Source organism: Prionailurus bengalensis, chromosome C1 (genome assembly GCF_016509475.1).
Source record: "Prionailurus bengalensis isolate Pbe53 chromosome C1, Fcat_Pben_1.1_paternal_pri, whole genome shotgun sequence".
NCBI lineage: Eukaryota > Metazoa > Chordata > Mammalia > Carnivora > Felidae > Prionailurus > Prionailurus bengalensis.
In genome coordinates, this window is record NC_057345.1 from 43,318,269 (window position 1) to 43,334,308 (window position 16,040).

A 16,040-nucleotide genomic window follows, 5' to 3' on the forward strand; every position below is an offset into this window, starting at 1 on the left:
TAGCACATCTTAATTTGGAGTGGCCACACTTCAAAGCGCTCAACAGCCACATGGGGGTAAAGCTATGGTGTCAGTCAGCTTGGGTTTAATCTGTGCTTGGAGAGCCTGAAGCCACCTGGAAAGATTGAGCAGCTGAATCAAATCTCCTGGTTGGAGGTGGAGATATTATTTCTTTCTTCTCCCTATTCCCTTGCCCTTCCTCCTCACGGATACCAGGTAATGCATGCTAACCATGTGCCAGATACCAGGCACTGTGCTGGGCATTGTAAATGCACTATAATCCTGCAAGAGTCAGAGATCTGCTTTTATAAAAAAAAGTATAATGTAAATGAAATAACTAAATGATGGCAATGATAGCATAATGGTTAAGAGAACAGACTTGGAAGCTATTCATACATGTTGCTGCCACTTCCTGTACACCTTGGGGAAGAATTTTCTTCACTTCTCTAAGCCTTAGTTTTATTATTTGTCAAATGGACATAACAAAAGTACTTCCCTTACGGATGTTCTGTGATTTAAATTTTTTAATGTCTATTTATTTTTGAGGGAGAGAATCCAAAGCGGGCTCTGCACTGACAGCAGAGAGCCCAATGCAGGGCTTGAGCTCGGGAACTGTGAAATCATGACCTGAGCCAAAGTCTGAACGCTTAACCAACTGTGCCACCAAGGTACCCTGGGATGTCCTATGATTTAAATGAGACCATGCCTATGTTGGAGAGGAAAATTTTTCCTTTATCTTTCAAAGATTCTTCTGGCTGGTCTAAATTAAATTGACATGAGACAGATGGACAAGAGAAAAAACAAATTTAGTTTTGTATGTGTGGAAACCCCCGCATACATGAGACGTTTAATAACGTGAAGGTTAAAGGGCTTATATTTGCCATCCTGAGCTAAGAAATGGGATAGGGGCCTGGGGCTTCAAAGGGGAGGAGGGCAATTCACAGGCCAATAATAAGAAGGGCAGATTGGTAATCAGATGTTTGCCCTGCCGTACAGATAGGTCATTAAGATAAAACTTATCTCTGATAATAACTCTTACGCTGGCAAAACCCCTCAATTCATATTCTTCTAGTTAAGGAAGGGTGGAAAGTTTCTCTTAGGCCTGCAGGGTCTTGATCGCCTTCGGCTTAAAATAGTCCGTATGCCAAAGTAGCACATGTTGGGGAGACTTGTTCTGAACCCCTTCACCTGCAAAGCTGTGGGCACATTCATTAAATATTAATAATACTATTTGGGATAAATGTGGGGTACTTTGGAATTTGTAGCACATTAGACAAATATCACTTCTACTGCTGGTATTACTATGGTGCAAAGAAGTTACGTGACCTAGCCATGGTAACACAGCTAATGAGTAGTGATCAGGTTCTCACCCAGTTTGCCTATCTCTAAAGCAGTATTTGTCATGTGTTTACAGTTACAATATGGACTGAATTTATACTGATGCCATGACATAAAATGAAAAGATCTCTTGAAAGATAAATTCCTGATATCTGCCTGCCATTCTCATAGAAGCAGAATTCAGGGGGAAAGTCTGCGTTTTGGTAAGTAAGGATTTACTGTTTTGTTTTGTTTGGATAAATAAGAATTTACTGTTTTAAGAAACTAGACAATGCATATACATGTAAAGGAAACTTTAATTTTCTTTGATCCTTTCTTCTTTTTGACTCTCCTTTTATTCGGAAACAGTGCCTTGCATATATTGGCATTAAATTCATGCATGTTGTGGGTGCCTGGGTGGCTCAGTTGGTTAAGCAAGCATTTGACTTCGGCTCAGGTCATGATCGCTTGGTTTGTGAGTTTGAGCCCTGTGTTGGGCTCTGTGCTGACAGCTCAGAGCCTGGAGCCTGCTTCAGATTCTGTGTCTCCCTCTCACTCTCTGCCCCTCCCCCACTTGTGCTCTCTCTGTCTCTGTCTCTCAAAAATAAATAAATAAACAAACAAACATTTAAAAAAATTCATGCATGTTGTGTAAAACCAAATTTTCATTTTACTAAAGGAGAGTGATATTGAGGCTTTTATTCCCTATCAACAATGTGTTTATAGGGATATGTGCCTCTCATCTTTTAAGATAAAAAATAGTACTATGAAAGTACATGTAACAGTTGTATGTGAAAGTTTCTAGGTGTAAAAATATTTTTTTCATCAAATTAGCAAGTGAAAACAAAACATTAGCCACAGCGCTATTGGGTCTAACTCAGTTAATTGTACCACCTTGAGTATGCCCTCTCTGCCCAGATCGTGTACTTTCTGCACAGAATTGTTTGTTCTGGGCTTTACCTACAAAACCTTTTCAACTGCTTTCTGTTTGATTTCATGTCACTCTCTTTTTCTGCCACTGTTTTGTCTTCCATCGCGGCTGCTTTGTGACTCTTAAGAGATTCCTAGGGGAGGTCACATGAACCAGTGAACGGGGCTGCAGGCATAGGATAAACAATCCTGGCTAGCATAGTGTTAGTTCAGAGCCATGGCTAGCCTCGAGTGCGTGCTCCGCCTGGAACAACCACCCCAAAGAAAACCATACTCAACTTCATTTTAATCTTGCAATACCTATGTGAGTCCTGGTTACTTATTATTCTACTTTCTGGAAGAAAAACTAAGGGCAGGGACATGTCTAGATGTGTGGGTTCTAGTTTGGGCTGGCTCTGCTATGTCATTTCCTCTACTTAATCTTAGATAGTGACACCCATAATTTGTCCCCAAGGACTCCTTCCACAATCTGGCTACTGTTTAACTTTTTTAAAAAGTTGTTTTTTTTTTTTTTTTTAACGTTTGTTTATTTTTGAGACACAGCATGAATGGGGGAGGGTCAGAGAGAGAGGGAGACACAGAATCTGAAACAGGCTCCAGGCTCTGAGCTGTTAGCACAGAGCCTGACACAGGGCTCAAACTCACAGACTGTGAGATCATGACCTGAGCTGAAGTCGGGACGCTTAACCGACGGAACCACCCAGTCGCCCCTGGCTACTGTTTAGCTTCTATTCCTTATCTCTGTCCAGTCTCCTGACTTCACTCTACCATGGCCACACTGCAGGCCTTGAAACATGCTATTCCCTCTGTCTGACACACCTCTCTTCTGCCCCTGCACCTGACTAATTCCTACTCATCCTTTCAGCCTCAGCTTGGAAATCAACCCCTCAAGGGAGCTGATTTCTTGATTCAGGTTAGGCCCTCATAGGGATTCCCATAGAATCCTGGTTCTCTCCACATGCTCCCCCACCCCCCACTATTCCCCAGCTTTCATCTGGAATTATCTGTTTACTGCCCAGCTTGCCAGCTAGAATGTATGCCTAAAGGTAAGGATCCTGTCTTTTTTATTTACTTCTGTGTCACTTATACTTAGCACATAGTTGGCACTCAATAAATATCAGCTACGGGTGAAGAAAAGCAACTAATAAGCAGGGCATCTTAGGAAGCTTCCCCAGATTGATACTTCCTTCCCCCCTTTTGCCCCAGTTGTAATGGGATATGTAATAAAACAAACATTTCTATTCATCACTAAAGTTTTCTTGGGGAGAGCACTGTGTTAATTTAGAAGAAATATTAATTAGCAGATATAAGAATATGGACTTTGAGGACAGATTTTCTGGTTTTGAATCGTGGCTCTGCCGCTCAATGGCTGTAAAACCCTGGGCAAGTTACTTCTCTAGGCCGCAGTTTCTTCATGTGTAAGATGGGGGTGAACATAACAGCACACCTACCTTAGAGGACTGTTGGTGAGGATTATATGAATTAATACACACAAAGAACTGAATAATTACTGCATATATAAACAGTAAGTGCTAGCAATGATTATTTCTTTTATTAAACCATTAGAGGTTGGGGGGTGAGCTCACGGAACCAAAGTTGATCACCAAATAATACTTTTCAGGAGAGTGATCTTATTCATCGTGGGTTTTCTGTTTTATATGTTTGAGGAGAGTTGCTGAAGCCAAGCCGATTTACTGTGCCAATCAGAGATGAGATAATTTTGACATTGGCAGGAGAGGGAGGCAAGATCCATTTGTACATTCAACAAATATTTACCGAATGTCTATTTTGTGCTAGACATAGAGGAAAATAAGATAGTCACAGCTGTTACAGAGCTCCCAAAAAAATCAAGAAAGAAGAGAGAAACTAGAGAGGCTGGGGACTGGGAGTGGGGGGTGGAGTGCTGGGGGCAGACCAGTTTCTCTCCGGTGGGTACCGCACAGTAGAGGAGGATGTTGAGAGAACAGAAATGCTAAGGCAGGATTTTAAAGCGTCTGCTATAGGATGTGTTATGTAAATCCTCCCCTCCATCCCCTACAATATCGTCAATAAAATTTTCATTGCTCACTGAAGAGAGCCTGAAGAAGGGGAAGATAGCAGATATCTGGGTTATAACTGTTAGGGGAAAGAAGCTATAGGCAAAAAAAGGCCTTCCTTACTCTTGTGTACTATCAGTAAGGAGGCATTACAGTGCATGCAATATTTAATGATTATAAATGATACCTCCATGCACTGTATAACACAAGACTCTTTACAATGAATATAAATTAAACAGTACCAATAGCAGTCATATTAACTGAAAAGAAGAGGAATTATTCAAGACAGGAAACTTGGGACTTCCAGGGAAAAGGAGCCTTGAACCTGGGAGTCACATATGACCACCAACCAGCCCCTCTGTGCTTAATTAGTCAAACTGGTGATTCATTGGTAACTATGACTTACTTTTTTTTTAATGTTTACTTATTTTTGAGAGAGAAAGAGAGAGCACACTGGGGAGGGGCAACGAGGATCCAAAGCAGGCTCAGATAGCAGCAAGCCCGATGCAGGGCTCGAACCCATGAACCGTGAGATCATGACCTGAGCCGAAATTGGATGCTCAACCAACTGAGCCACCCAGGTTCCCCAATGACTTGTTATTTTATAAACTACTGCTTACAAGGATGCAGCCTTTCTTAAACATAAGTATCCTAAGGTTTAGGTGTGAGGAAAGAAGGGGTCCACTATATACTTAAGGCTCCCATCCTTTTCTGACTTCCAGTTTTTCACTTTTACCATCCTTTAAAAATAACAATTTCAGGAAATGTATATATTTCTTTTAAAAAGCAGCAGCCTAAGAAGTAATCAGTCATCACACCAAATAAAACAAAACTATCAGTTTGCCTGAATTTCCAAGAGTGAAATAAATAAAGCTCTGTTGGAATTTACCTACACAAATTGAGACTTTCCAGGGAAGAGAGAAATAAACTAGAATTTTTTTCTTTCTCTTAGATTTGTTTACTGTGTAAACCCTGGGGTTTTTGCATCTTTTAATGTGACTACTGATTAAAAAGATATATGGTTGTTTATTAATGTTCTCAAAGCATGATGGAAATTCACATCACCTTGGGTATGTTTTGCCCCTAAAGCTATGAAGTAAATATGGAAGCATTTTGTAGTTAACGAGAGCAAAATATGTTAATTCAAATAGTTGGCTTTGAATAGGATTTTCCTTTAAACCATTAATAGGAAAATGAAGAGAGCTTGGGTGGTCAAGCATGAAATGTAAATGAGAGCAGTTTTCTTTTTTGTCTCATCATCCGATGTTATTTGATGTTAAAATTTAAATTTGATAATGCGGAATATGACCTTATCATGAAACAATGCAGTTTATGCCCCAGATTTTTTGACAGCAGTACTGAAACTATGATTTTTAAGGACCATTTTCAAATGACAAGTGCAGTGAAAAAGTTAGACGTGTTGAATTGGTGGAGTCAGAAAAGGAGCTTGCCTGTCCTTTTATATACAGGATCATATTTTTTAAATCAAAAACTAAGATAGAGGGTGTTAAAGCAAAGCAGAGACAAATCTCGATCTCTTTAAATGGCTATAAAATTACCAGTGGAATTCCTGAAGGGCCAAATAATACAGGAAGCATATACTTTTGCCCTCTTATTAAAATGAGGAATATGTTTCTTTCAAGCAGAAAAGGGTTTTACAAACCTCTTTTCTGCTTTCGGTATCAGCCTCAGAAGGGCAACCATTTCCTATTGTCTGGAGGCTCGCGAGAAGTGCAAAGGACAGCCACTACCACGAGCTCAGGAAAGTCAAGGTGGACACGAGGCCTCGGCTTCTACCATTCTCCTACCAGAAAAAGAAATTCAGAAAAAGGTCAGTTTAAAACACACACATTTTAGTCAGGTTTTAAGTGTAACTATCTCCTTAAATATGACTGACCCTATGATTATAGGCTTTTCAACTTAGGTATTAGTGACCCATTTTTTTTTTTTCCTATTTTAAGGGCCTAAAAAAAGAAAAGAAAAAAAGACCTCAGAGTGGCATAAATTTCTATCAGACAAGAAAATGAATTAATTTAGTAGCATTGTAAAACTATGAAATTTGTGCCAGTTTTCAGGTGTCCCGATATTCAGGCTGCTTTATAGGGATAGCTAAATTCACTGGCAACGTTAAGAAATGGTAAAAAACGTTAAGAAATGATTAAAAAAAAAACTCATGCTAAAATATCCTGTCGCAAATACGCTTTACTTTGGAAGGCATCCACAACAGCAATGTACCATTTTCCAGAAAAGCATTTCTATACCAGTAAGAGTCTTCCTCTAAGGGCAGACCCTTGCACAACCATCACACTGCACGGAGCTCTTGAGAATATTCTGGAAGCATGACTGTGAACCGTTGCTTCTCAGCAAAGAGAGAGAAATGAAATTCAGCAGAAGCAGCAACTTTTGGGAGGAGAAACACGGTTTCCCTCTTAGAATGCTTTTCTCCTGGAATGGGTTTACTGAGAGCTCGGCTTCTCTGGTGCTTTAAATCTGTGGACCGTTGAACGTCACTCCGCCTTTTTTGAAGTTACAAAAATACTTTGCGGTGTGGCGGGAACAGAAAGTTTGGAAAATTAACTGCGTAAGACTTCAGATAACACAGAAGACATACATGCAATAGCATTCCATGAAGAACTTAATCAACTCAATCCCTTGCATGTAATTAACCAAAGCACACAACGACTCCAAATTCTGCACTCCAAAAAAGGAGGGAAAATGCAAGGGTCCTGCAGCAGTTCCCGGGACTACGGAGAACTGCTTTGTTACAAGTGTATCCAAAGTCCCCAGCAGCAGAGACTTGTGGGGCGCCGCTTATCCTTGCCGCACTCGCTCTGCAGCTCCCAGAGGTGGCGGTTGTGCTATGAAGGAAGACCCTGCCAAGCTGGCCGACAAGATGCTGCGCACCCCCAAGTGCTCCAGGTGCCGGAACCATGGCTTTCTGGTACCGGTCAAGGGCCATGCGGGCAAGTGCCGCTGGAAGCAGTGCACCTGCGAGAAGTGCTACCTGATCACCGAGCGCCAGAAGATCATGGCTGCGCAGAAGGTGCTCAAGAAGCAGGCCTCCGAGGAGGAGCAGGACGGGGCCCTCGTCGCGCAGGGCCCGGAGCTGTTGACAGGGGCCGCGGCCGCGGCCGCAGCCCTGGGCGCAGGCCTCCGCCAGCTGCCTCTGCTGACCGCTTCGGGAGACTGGGAGCCGGGCCCCGAGGGCCGCGTGGCCGCTGGCTTCCCAGAGAGGCCCCCACGGGGCCCGAGCCCCGGCCCGAGCGCCTTCCAGCCAGTTCTGGGCGGCCACGGCCGCGGCCGCGGCCGCGGCCACGTGGGGCGGAGCGGCGATCGAGCCGCCGTGGCCATGCCCGGTTCGGTGGGGCCCCAGCTTGGGATGGAGGTAGCAGGCAGGGGGTGCCCTGACCGCCTGGGGCTGCGCAGTCCGTTGCAGCCCCTGCCCAGCCCGCCGTTCGACTTCGGTAAGATTCCCAGGCCCTGCGTGGCCTCGCCCCGCCTGGGATTCCTCTCCAGTGCCTTACGCTGGCAGCCCAGGCCATCCTGCATCCTGCGGGGATGGACCCTCGGGGTGGGGGTGGGGAAAATGCTTTCCAGAGGTACTCTTGCTTTGGGAAGCTTTCCTCTAAATAGAGATTTGGGTTGGGTGGCATTTTGGAAAAAGGTGACGGGAGAGAGTTAGAAAGGAACGGGCGGTTCTGACAGCCGTTAAAATGTTAAAATTTAGCTTCTTGCCTTGCCGTCTAGCAAGAAAGAAAATGGCCCCCAGACGCCTTGGCTGTGGGTCCTTCTTCAGGAAGACGCTCGAGAGGCGGCCTACTGCGCTTGCGCGCTTCTTCCCGCCTTTTTCTTGGGCTGGTGGCGCCTCCTTCAGGAGGCCACTGTGGGTGGGCCTGCGCAGCCCTGACTGCGCCTGCGCACTCCTTCCGTTTCTAGAAGCTGGAGGCTCCTCCCAGCGGACTTCCCCTTCAAGGGCCCTAGCCCATTGCGCCTGCGCACCCCTACGCACCCTTTTCCCGGGCGTGGGAATGAGACCGTTTTATGTTCCCCACTGGAGAACGGTTGAAATATTGATGTTGCTTCTTTTTCTCCCCACCCATCACATGCATAAATTACATGGTTCTCTATGTCTTGTGGTTTGCACTATTAAAAGTACAATTTCAAGTCATAGATTGGAGCCTCCTTAAAATTTCAATCGCAAGTCATATGTAGATTTGACGCTCTTTATGGGCAGAGACACGCTCTTTTTTGGTTTTCCCTATGGCAGTGTGGTAGGAAGAGCACAGGAGGCTAGGGGAACTGCTCAGTCACCTTGGGCAAGCTCCTTCCTTCTGTGGCAGCCTCTCCCCTCTACGCTAAGGGGACCGGCCTGGATGCTTTCTGAAGGCCATTTCTGTCTTCTGGGACATTTCTAGTAAAATGTGGGTCCCCAGGAAACTAGATGGGGAAGACAGACCTGAAATAGCAATTCTAGAAGATACCTTTCCATAGACACAGTGCCTTTCTTTGTTCCATCTCAACAGGGGCTGAGCATTTAACTATGTGCCATTCACTAGTGATGAAGAAGTGAAGAGGGCAAAGGCACATTTGTTGCCTTCAAGGATCTTGTCTTTGTGGGAGGGACAGCACTGGTCGAGGAATCACACAAATCAATGTAAAGAGCTCTAATAATTGATGGGCTCGCTGTGGTCTGAAGGAAGAGTAGGAGCTGAGGACTTCCAGCGGCACAGTGGGATTAGGGGGGAAAGTCTTCTAAACTGAGGGAACAGCATCTGTGAAGGCCTTGAGGTTGATGAGAAAGGGGAAGCTGTTGGGTTATAGTGCATGCGGGGGCTGGAGTGGAGGCAGGAACCAGCCCTCATGGGGCTTTGTGGCTATGCCAAGGACTTTTTCTAAGAGCAGTGGGACGTGGCTGAAGGGCTTAAAAAGCAGGGAGCATCAAAAGCATAATGGATGTGGGAGATCTTTCTAAGTGGATCTTAGTGTTGTGTGCTGCCTTCGCACAGTGATGTGATGCTCTTTTTCCTAGCTCTGTGTTAACACTTCCGTCATTGCTTACCTTTTCAGGGCTCCCTCTGAACATCAGCTCAGATCATGTGGTGGGGCCTGAGCACCTGGAGAGACAGCCTTCCAAGCTGTACCCCAGCTGCTCCAACATGCATTCCTACTGTGCATTCCCGCTGGGCTACCAGGACGGATCCCCGCCTCCGGGGATCCCCCTGCAGCGGGGCTTCCGGCATGTGTCCTGCAGCCCCTACCATGGAGGAAGCTTGGTAAGTCCCCTCCTCACTCCTTTCCTGGTTCCTGCTTATCCCACATGCCCTGTTGCCATTACGGATCCTCAATCCCAGGAAGCAGACCGCTGTGCCAGGCTGTGCCAGGCCCTGAGCACTGGTGGGATGGATATAACATTGACCTTGTGCCATGTACACCTGTGGGAGTGCACATGTGTAGGCAAGTCCATTCGCGTGTAAACAAGTTGGCCTGGGCTGTGGCATGTGCTTTTCAGAGCTGGGAGCTCAAGCAAGAATGAATGCAGACACATCTCAGATAAACCCGGGAATAGCCACACAGTACCACCGACCGGGTGAGTGACCACCAGCCTGGACTCACGGGATGCTGATGTTGGAAGGGTGCTTCATTTTGCCGGGTACCAGAAAGGAGGCATCACTGTCCTGGAACCACATAGTTGAGGGCGGAGCCAGGAGCAGACGTAGGTCCCCCGCCCCAAGGTATGGGCCGCTGGAGACTGCAGAGGGCTTTCAGGAGGAATTTAAGCTGAGTCATGAAAAATATGGAAACATTCCCCCGACATAAGCCTGGAGTTTTGAATACTGAGTATGTAAGAGTCAGGCCATCCCTGTTATGTGAGGTATGAGTCCGGGTGATCAGGTTTTGTGGCCTTGGTTACCAGCTCCTTCCAGACCAGAGTGGTTAAAAGCCCTTTCCCTTTTGGCAACCCTGAGACCTGTGATGACTGCAGGGTAGAGGCCTGGGTATCCAGTCCTGACTTTGGGCCCATGAGGCTGGGCCTGTAGGGAAGGTCCACTCCAATGCAGCTCAAGCTCACGGAAAAGTAGACCCCTATTACCTTTCCTGCCTCCCTCAGAACTAAAAGCCTAACTCCGGGTGTTAGGTGTTTCTCTTGGGTGGAGGGTAGAGAAGAGCGAGGACAGAGCGGGCTTCTTTGTTTAACGCGTACCGAGAGTCTTAGCTGCAGAGTGTGGAGCGCTGAGCTTCCAGAGGTGTCCAGGCAGGTCATGCACCCAGGGCGCTGGGTCCCCACTCCTGCTGCAGCCCCAGCAGCGTCTCTGCTGTCTGTTTCAGATACTTTAGATACTGATAAGTCCTTTTCCATTGATTCAAGGGGAAACAGTTTGGAAACCACTGGTCTTGAGAATTTCTGGGGCGCCTCCTGACCCTTATGTGAGCCATCAGGGCACGCTGTATTACCCCACTGTAGACTGGAGGAAGAAGACTCAGAGAAGCTAAGTAGTTGCTCATGGTCACAGAACTGGGGATTCAGATTACACAGCTGCTCAGTAACAGAGTGGCAGTCACCCCAACTCTGGAGCCCTGGCACTTTGTGCCGCCTGAGGTGTGTCTGTCGTGCAGAGGAGGAGCAGACATGGCCCTTGACTCCCCACACCCCTGAACTCTGTCGGCGCTGGCCACCCCCTCGCAGCCCAAGGAGAGCACGGTGCCTCCAGCCTTCACACAAAGAGGGGGCCCTGGCCAAGTGGAGCACGCACCCACCGTCTGCTCACACAGAAGCTTGGATGGAGCCTGGCGTCCAGGGTAGGGCTCTGATTGACAGGCTTGCCAGACGGCCTTTGTTAAGAGTGTGATCTCAGTTGGTTTATCTGGGCCTGAGCTGCCACCACAGGCCCCAGGCAGGAGCTGTGATCCAGGGAGAGACTTGGCTGAGCAGCTTGGAATTAAAGCACTAATAATCCCCCTTCCCACCCCCTCCACGTCTGGATAAAGGATCAGGCGTTTATTTGTGAAGCTGTTTCAAACCCAAGAGCCTATGAATTGCTTTCATCCTTGTCCTGCTGCACCCTGCCCAGGCTCTGAGATACTCTCCGGAGAGGTCTTCAGCCTCCTGTTCCTGTCCCTGCCCCATTTGCTGCTGCTTTACTTCCTCTGTTCTCTTCCCACAAAACAGCACAAGCTTGGAGCTCGACAGACCTGGGATCCAATCTTGCCTCCATTGTTTACTAACCATATGGCCTGGGGAAGTCATGTAACCTCTGAGGATCTCACTCAGGTTCTCGGTCTGTATAGTAGGGGTAAGAGTACCTATCTCACGGGGCCATTGACAGACGGAATAGGTGTAATGCGTGGTAATGTGTGCCTGGCACAGGGTCTGGCATGTAGCAGGCACCTAAAGGTGGGCTTTCTTCCTTTCCTTGTGGTTAACGAGTTAGGAAATGATTTTTGCAGATTGTCTCAAGGCTTTAACATGCTCCTGTGTGACTCACCGGTGTGGGGGCAGTGTGTGGGATTTCTCAAACTGCCTTAACAAAGACCACTTTTAAGAGCACATCAGATCTCTTCTAGGACATTAGGATTCTCTAGAACATGGCATGTAAATTGCTGCTCTAAAGGATCTGGATGGAGAAGTAAATGATAGGAACTACATCTGAAATTTATTATTATTTAAGAATTTTTTTTAATGTTTATTTATTTTGGAGAGAGAGGGAGAGAGACCGAGCATGAGCAGGGGATGGACAGAGAGAGAGGGAGACACAGAATCCGAAGCAGGCTCCAGGCTCCGAGCTGTCAGCATAGAGCCCGACACGGGGCTCAAACTGCTAAATCATGAGATCATGACCTGAGCCCAAGTCGGATGCTCAACCGACTGAGCCACCCAGGCGCCCCAGTGAAATTTATTATTATTTTTTTTATTACATTCATGTCTTTCTGGGTTAAGCTCCAATCTGTGTAGTCCTCACTCCAGATGCCCCCACTCCAGCCCTGGGGTCCCGTGGCATGAGCTCAGCTTCCATGTTCTGAAGAAGGAACAGAAACATGGAAGGGCTAACTGCTGAAGTTGCTTTGCTGAGGTCCCCCAGCTTCCCTTGCCTCTAACAGCTGCACCACACGCTGTTGTATTGGAACAGGGCCTCCAAAGGCCCCCGACTCCCAATTCCTAGTCCTTAGCTATACCAGAAAATGGGGCCACAGGGGGTTGGGATGCATTCAGCACAGAGCAGTGGAGTCCGACAGACTTGGGCTCCAGTTCTGCCTCTGCACTTACCAGCTCTGTGGCCCTGGGCCCGAAGCTTCACCTCACTGACACTGTTTTCCATCATTATAGTGAGGATGACACTAGAACCTCCCTCCTAGGGTCATGAGGGTGGAGTGAGGTCATGGATCTAAGCATATACAAAAGGGCTCGGTGGGACTGGCTGCTCCCCAGGCTCACCTGAGATGTGCCGGTATTTGTTCTTGCCTTCAGTTATTTGGTGCGTATTTGCTGAACACCCTGTTCCGAGTGCCCTGTGCCCAGGTGTTTAGGTCAGAGAGGCGAATCGACCTCTTGGGGAGCCCCCCATTTAGAAGTATGAGACCTGTTTGATCAGCCCATCTGGCTAAGCCTCTTCCTCTCTGGCTTCTCTGCCGTGTGTGTGCTGTGCAGGTGTCGGAGTCGGTGGGAGACTTCCAGCCAAGCTACTACCCGCCGCCTCCGCCTCCGCAGCAGCCTCAGTTCCTCCCGCCCGGCTTCCTGTCTGCGCTCCACTTCCTCCCACCGCTGCCGCCGCCACCGCCGCCGCCACCAGCATCTTTCTCTCTTGCTGTCCTGTCTGACACAGACAAGGAGACCACTGGTAAGTGACCTCTAGTCCAGCTTCTGGGGGAGCCAGGAAGACTTTCTCGAAGAAGGGGGACCCGATCTGAAGTGGATGTGGAGAGAAGGGAAATGGAGAACAGAACTTAAAATGTATCAGACCCTGGGATAAGCTCTTTCCTTATATCCCTCCCTTTATTCCCTGTGCGAGCATCTAAGAGAGGGGATCCCCAGTCTCAGGTGAGAAAACCAACAGCACCCTGAGAGCTTCTCGCATACGTAAGTGGCAGATGGCAGAGCTTAGATTTCAACAGAATTCTGTCTGGCTCCAGGTCCGCTGCTAATTCCCTCCCCTTCCCAGGGCCTGTGGGCAGAGACGTGGAGGGTGGCATGCATGTGGTGTGTTCAGAAGACCAGAGGTGCCAGGCTTCTCTGGCTCGGCTGGGGCCTCTCTGGCTAGGGAAACGACAGGTGCGGAGCCTGGAGCCGTAGCTGGAGCTGGGTTGGGCCGGCTGGGGAAGGGTCCTTTACCCCAGGCCACTTGTAGAGAGAAACAGACCAGGAGCTTGGGACCCTGTCCTTCACAGCTCTGCCACTGGTGCGCTGGGTGACCTCGGGCATTCATACCCTCTCTAGGACTCCGTCTTCTCATCTGTAAAATGGGTCATGTCACAGGGTTCCTGTGATAGCTGAAATTCTGGATGTAGAAATGCTTTGGTTTTCCTTTGAGACTCTCGCAGCTTTAAGGGTTCTAGGGTATTTTTTTCCCCTTTCTAACCTTCCCTGAGTCGCCTTAGGAAAAGAAACTAAGGCCTGTCGCACACTTGGCTGTGTGTGCGATGCCTAGATCCACAGGATGGGGAGACGGGACGTAGCTTGAAGCATGCTGGCCCCGGAGCCAGACAGCCTGGGTATTGGTCCTGGCTCTGGCATTTAGCAGCTGCGTGACCTTGGGGAAGTTAATTCACCCCTCGGTGCCTCAGCTTCACCTTCTGCAAAACCGGACTAACAATGGTTCCTACCTCACGAGGTTATTCTGAGGATTAAACAGAACCTAGAACGAGGAAGGCATTAGCGTTCTCACTGTTTCCCCTTGTCCTCTTGCTGACCTTGATGTTGCCAGGTAGCTCTCTCATTTGACGGAAAGAGGCTGAGGTTCAGAGCTGGGGAGTAGCTCGCTTCTTATCCCCCAGCTCGCACAGGCAGAGCCAGAGTTTGAACCTGAGTCTGTGTCATGTGGCAGGGGGCTAGATTGCCAGTGTCCAGACTAGCAAATGAGAGGCAAAGTCCTTCTCCACGGGGACCAGGACGGGTGAGAGTGCCTTATAGAAAGTTTACATCTGAAGGTAGGTAATCTTCCTCCTAGTGAATCCTGTAAACCCAGCCCCTCTTCTTTGTTCTTCACAGACGACCAGGATGTGAAGGTGCCAGCACCGGCGCCGGAGGAGCCGCCCGAGGTGCCGCCCGAGAAGAAGGAGGAGGGGGAGGAACCACCGCCTGAGCCCAGCCAGCCGCCCTCTCAGGAGCAGTCCGACTAGGTCCGGGCTCTCGGGCCAGCAGCGGGGGCGCTTGGGGGTGTTACAGCGATGATGTTCTTGTTTGAGTTCAGGGATGGGTAGGGAGGAAGGATAGTAGTAGGCTTAAGAGAGCAGTTAATTTCCATTTCAAGACAGGAAGAAGGAGGGTGATTTCTAGGGTCCTCTCAGTCCCGGGATGGGGGACTGAACAGGATGGAGGATGGTTAGCAGGGGAAGGCCAGGGCTCTGAGGATCGGGGGGCTGGTGGAAGCTCACATTTAGGAATGAATTTAACCGTGTCCAGGTTGTGCCGCTGTCAGATTCACTCCCAGACGCGGTCTTTGATTTCCTCAGGCCGGGTTCCAGGACAGGAGGCACATCTATTTCAGCCTTCTGCTTCTGCCTCTGCTTGGTCCCAGCTGGGGGCACAGACACCAAGCTTCCAGCACATCCAGGTGGCTGGTGGGAGCAGCGGGGGCCCAGGGCGTTGACGGCAGGTTCTGCAGCGTCCTTCCTTGCTGCTCGGGCTCCCGAGGGCTGCCTGGCCACTGCCCCGCGCCCCTTCTCCAATGGGCTTTACTGAGCATTCTGACCACCGGGGCTCCCATCCATAAAGTTTAAGCCATTATAGGCATCATTTCTGGTTTAAAAAAATCTATTAAAGTTTGATTATTTGATATTTTTATAGTGATTGCCAACTTTAAAAAGTAGGCTGTTTGTAAGCACTGATAACAGTTCTCAGACAATAGAATGGTGCTTCTAAATCATCTGTGGTATCCGTTCCTTCTCTGGGGACAGCTGACTGTTGAAATAAAATGAGCATTGGAAATTCTTGTGGAAGGTTTATTCTCTTTTTAAATCCTTACGGAAGGCAGTGTTGGGTTGGGGGTCAGGGGCCTGGCAAGCCACTCCCTAGTCTACCTCCCCTTTCCCTTTCCCTCTGTTATCAAGTGAGACGCTTGGGCTAGGCTACTAGATTTTTTTAATTATTATTGTTACTGTCACTACCTTTTTCTTAAGCAGTGGAGACCTTTTGAGGAAATCGGATTCAGACACATAAAATATAAAGATTTCTTCTAGTTTCCCTTCCCCGGCTGTGTGGGTGGGCAGAGATAGCCTTCTGGAGAAGTTGGGGTCTCGACCACGTCTTAATTTTTTTTTTTCAACGTTTATTTATTTTTGGGACAGAGAGAGACAGAGCATGAACGGGGGAGGGGCAGAGAGAGAGGGAGACACAGAATCGGAAACAGGCTCCAGGCTCTGAGCCATCAGCCCAGAGCCTGACACGGGGCTCGAACTCACGGACCGCGAGATCGTGACCTGGCTGAAGTCGGCCGCCTAACCGACTGCACCACCCAGGCGCCCCTCGACCACATCTTAAAGAGCACTTGGGGCCTCGACCATGTCTTAAAGAGCACGAGTGAACTAGGTGAAACTAGGCACTCC

The 16,040-nt window shown here is 48.2% G+C and overlaps 1 protein-coding gene across 1 annotated transcript; it reads left to right on the forward strand.

The window, feature by feature from the left end:
* The first annotated feature begins 6,326 nt into the window (after positions 1–6,326).
* Positions 6,327–15,423, forward strand: DMRTB1 (DMRT like family B with proline rich C-terminal 1). The gene is made up of 5 exons (XM_043575032.1): positions 6,327–7,747; positions 9,351–9,556; positions 12,928–13,117; positions 14,485–14,615; positions 14,949–15,423. The coding sequence occupies exons 1-4, from the start codon at positions 7,144–7,146 to the stop codon at positions 14,613–14,615; spliced, it is 1,131 nt and encodes a 376-aa protein (XP_043430967.1). The 5' UTR covers positions 6,327–7,143; the 3' UTR covers positions 14,949–15,423.
* The last annotated feature ends 617 nt before the right edge of the window (positions 15,424–16,040 follow it).

Coding starts and splice junctions, on each gene's coding strand:
- DMRTB1 (XM_043575032.1), top strand. CDS start 7,144: ATGAAGGAAGACCCTGCCAAGCTGGCCGACAAGATGCTGCGCACCCCC. Junction 7,748..9,350: donor CAGCCCGCCGTTCGACTTCG/GTAAGATTCCCA, acceptor TTACCTTTTCAG/GGCTCCCTCTGAACATCAGC. Junction 9,557..12,927: donor CCTACCATGGAGGAAGCTTG/GTAAGTCCCCTC, acceptor TGTGCTGTGCAG/GTGTCGGAGTCGGTGGGAGA.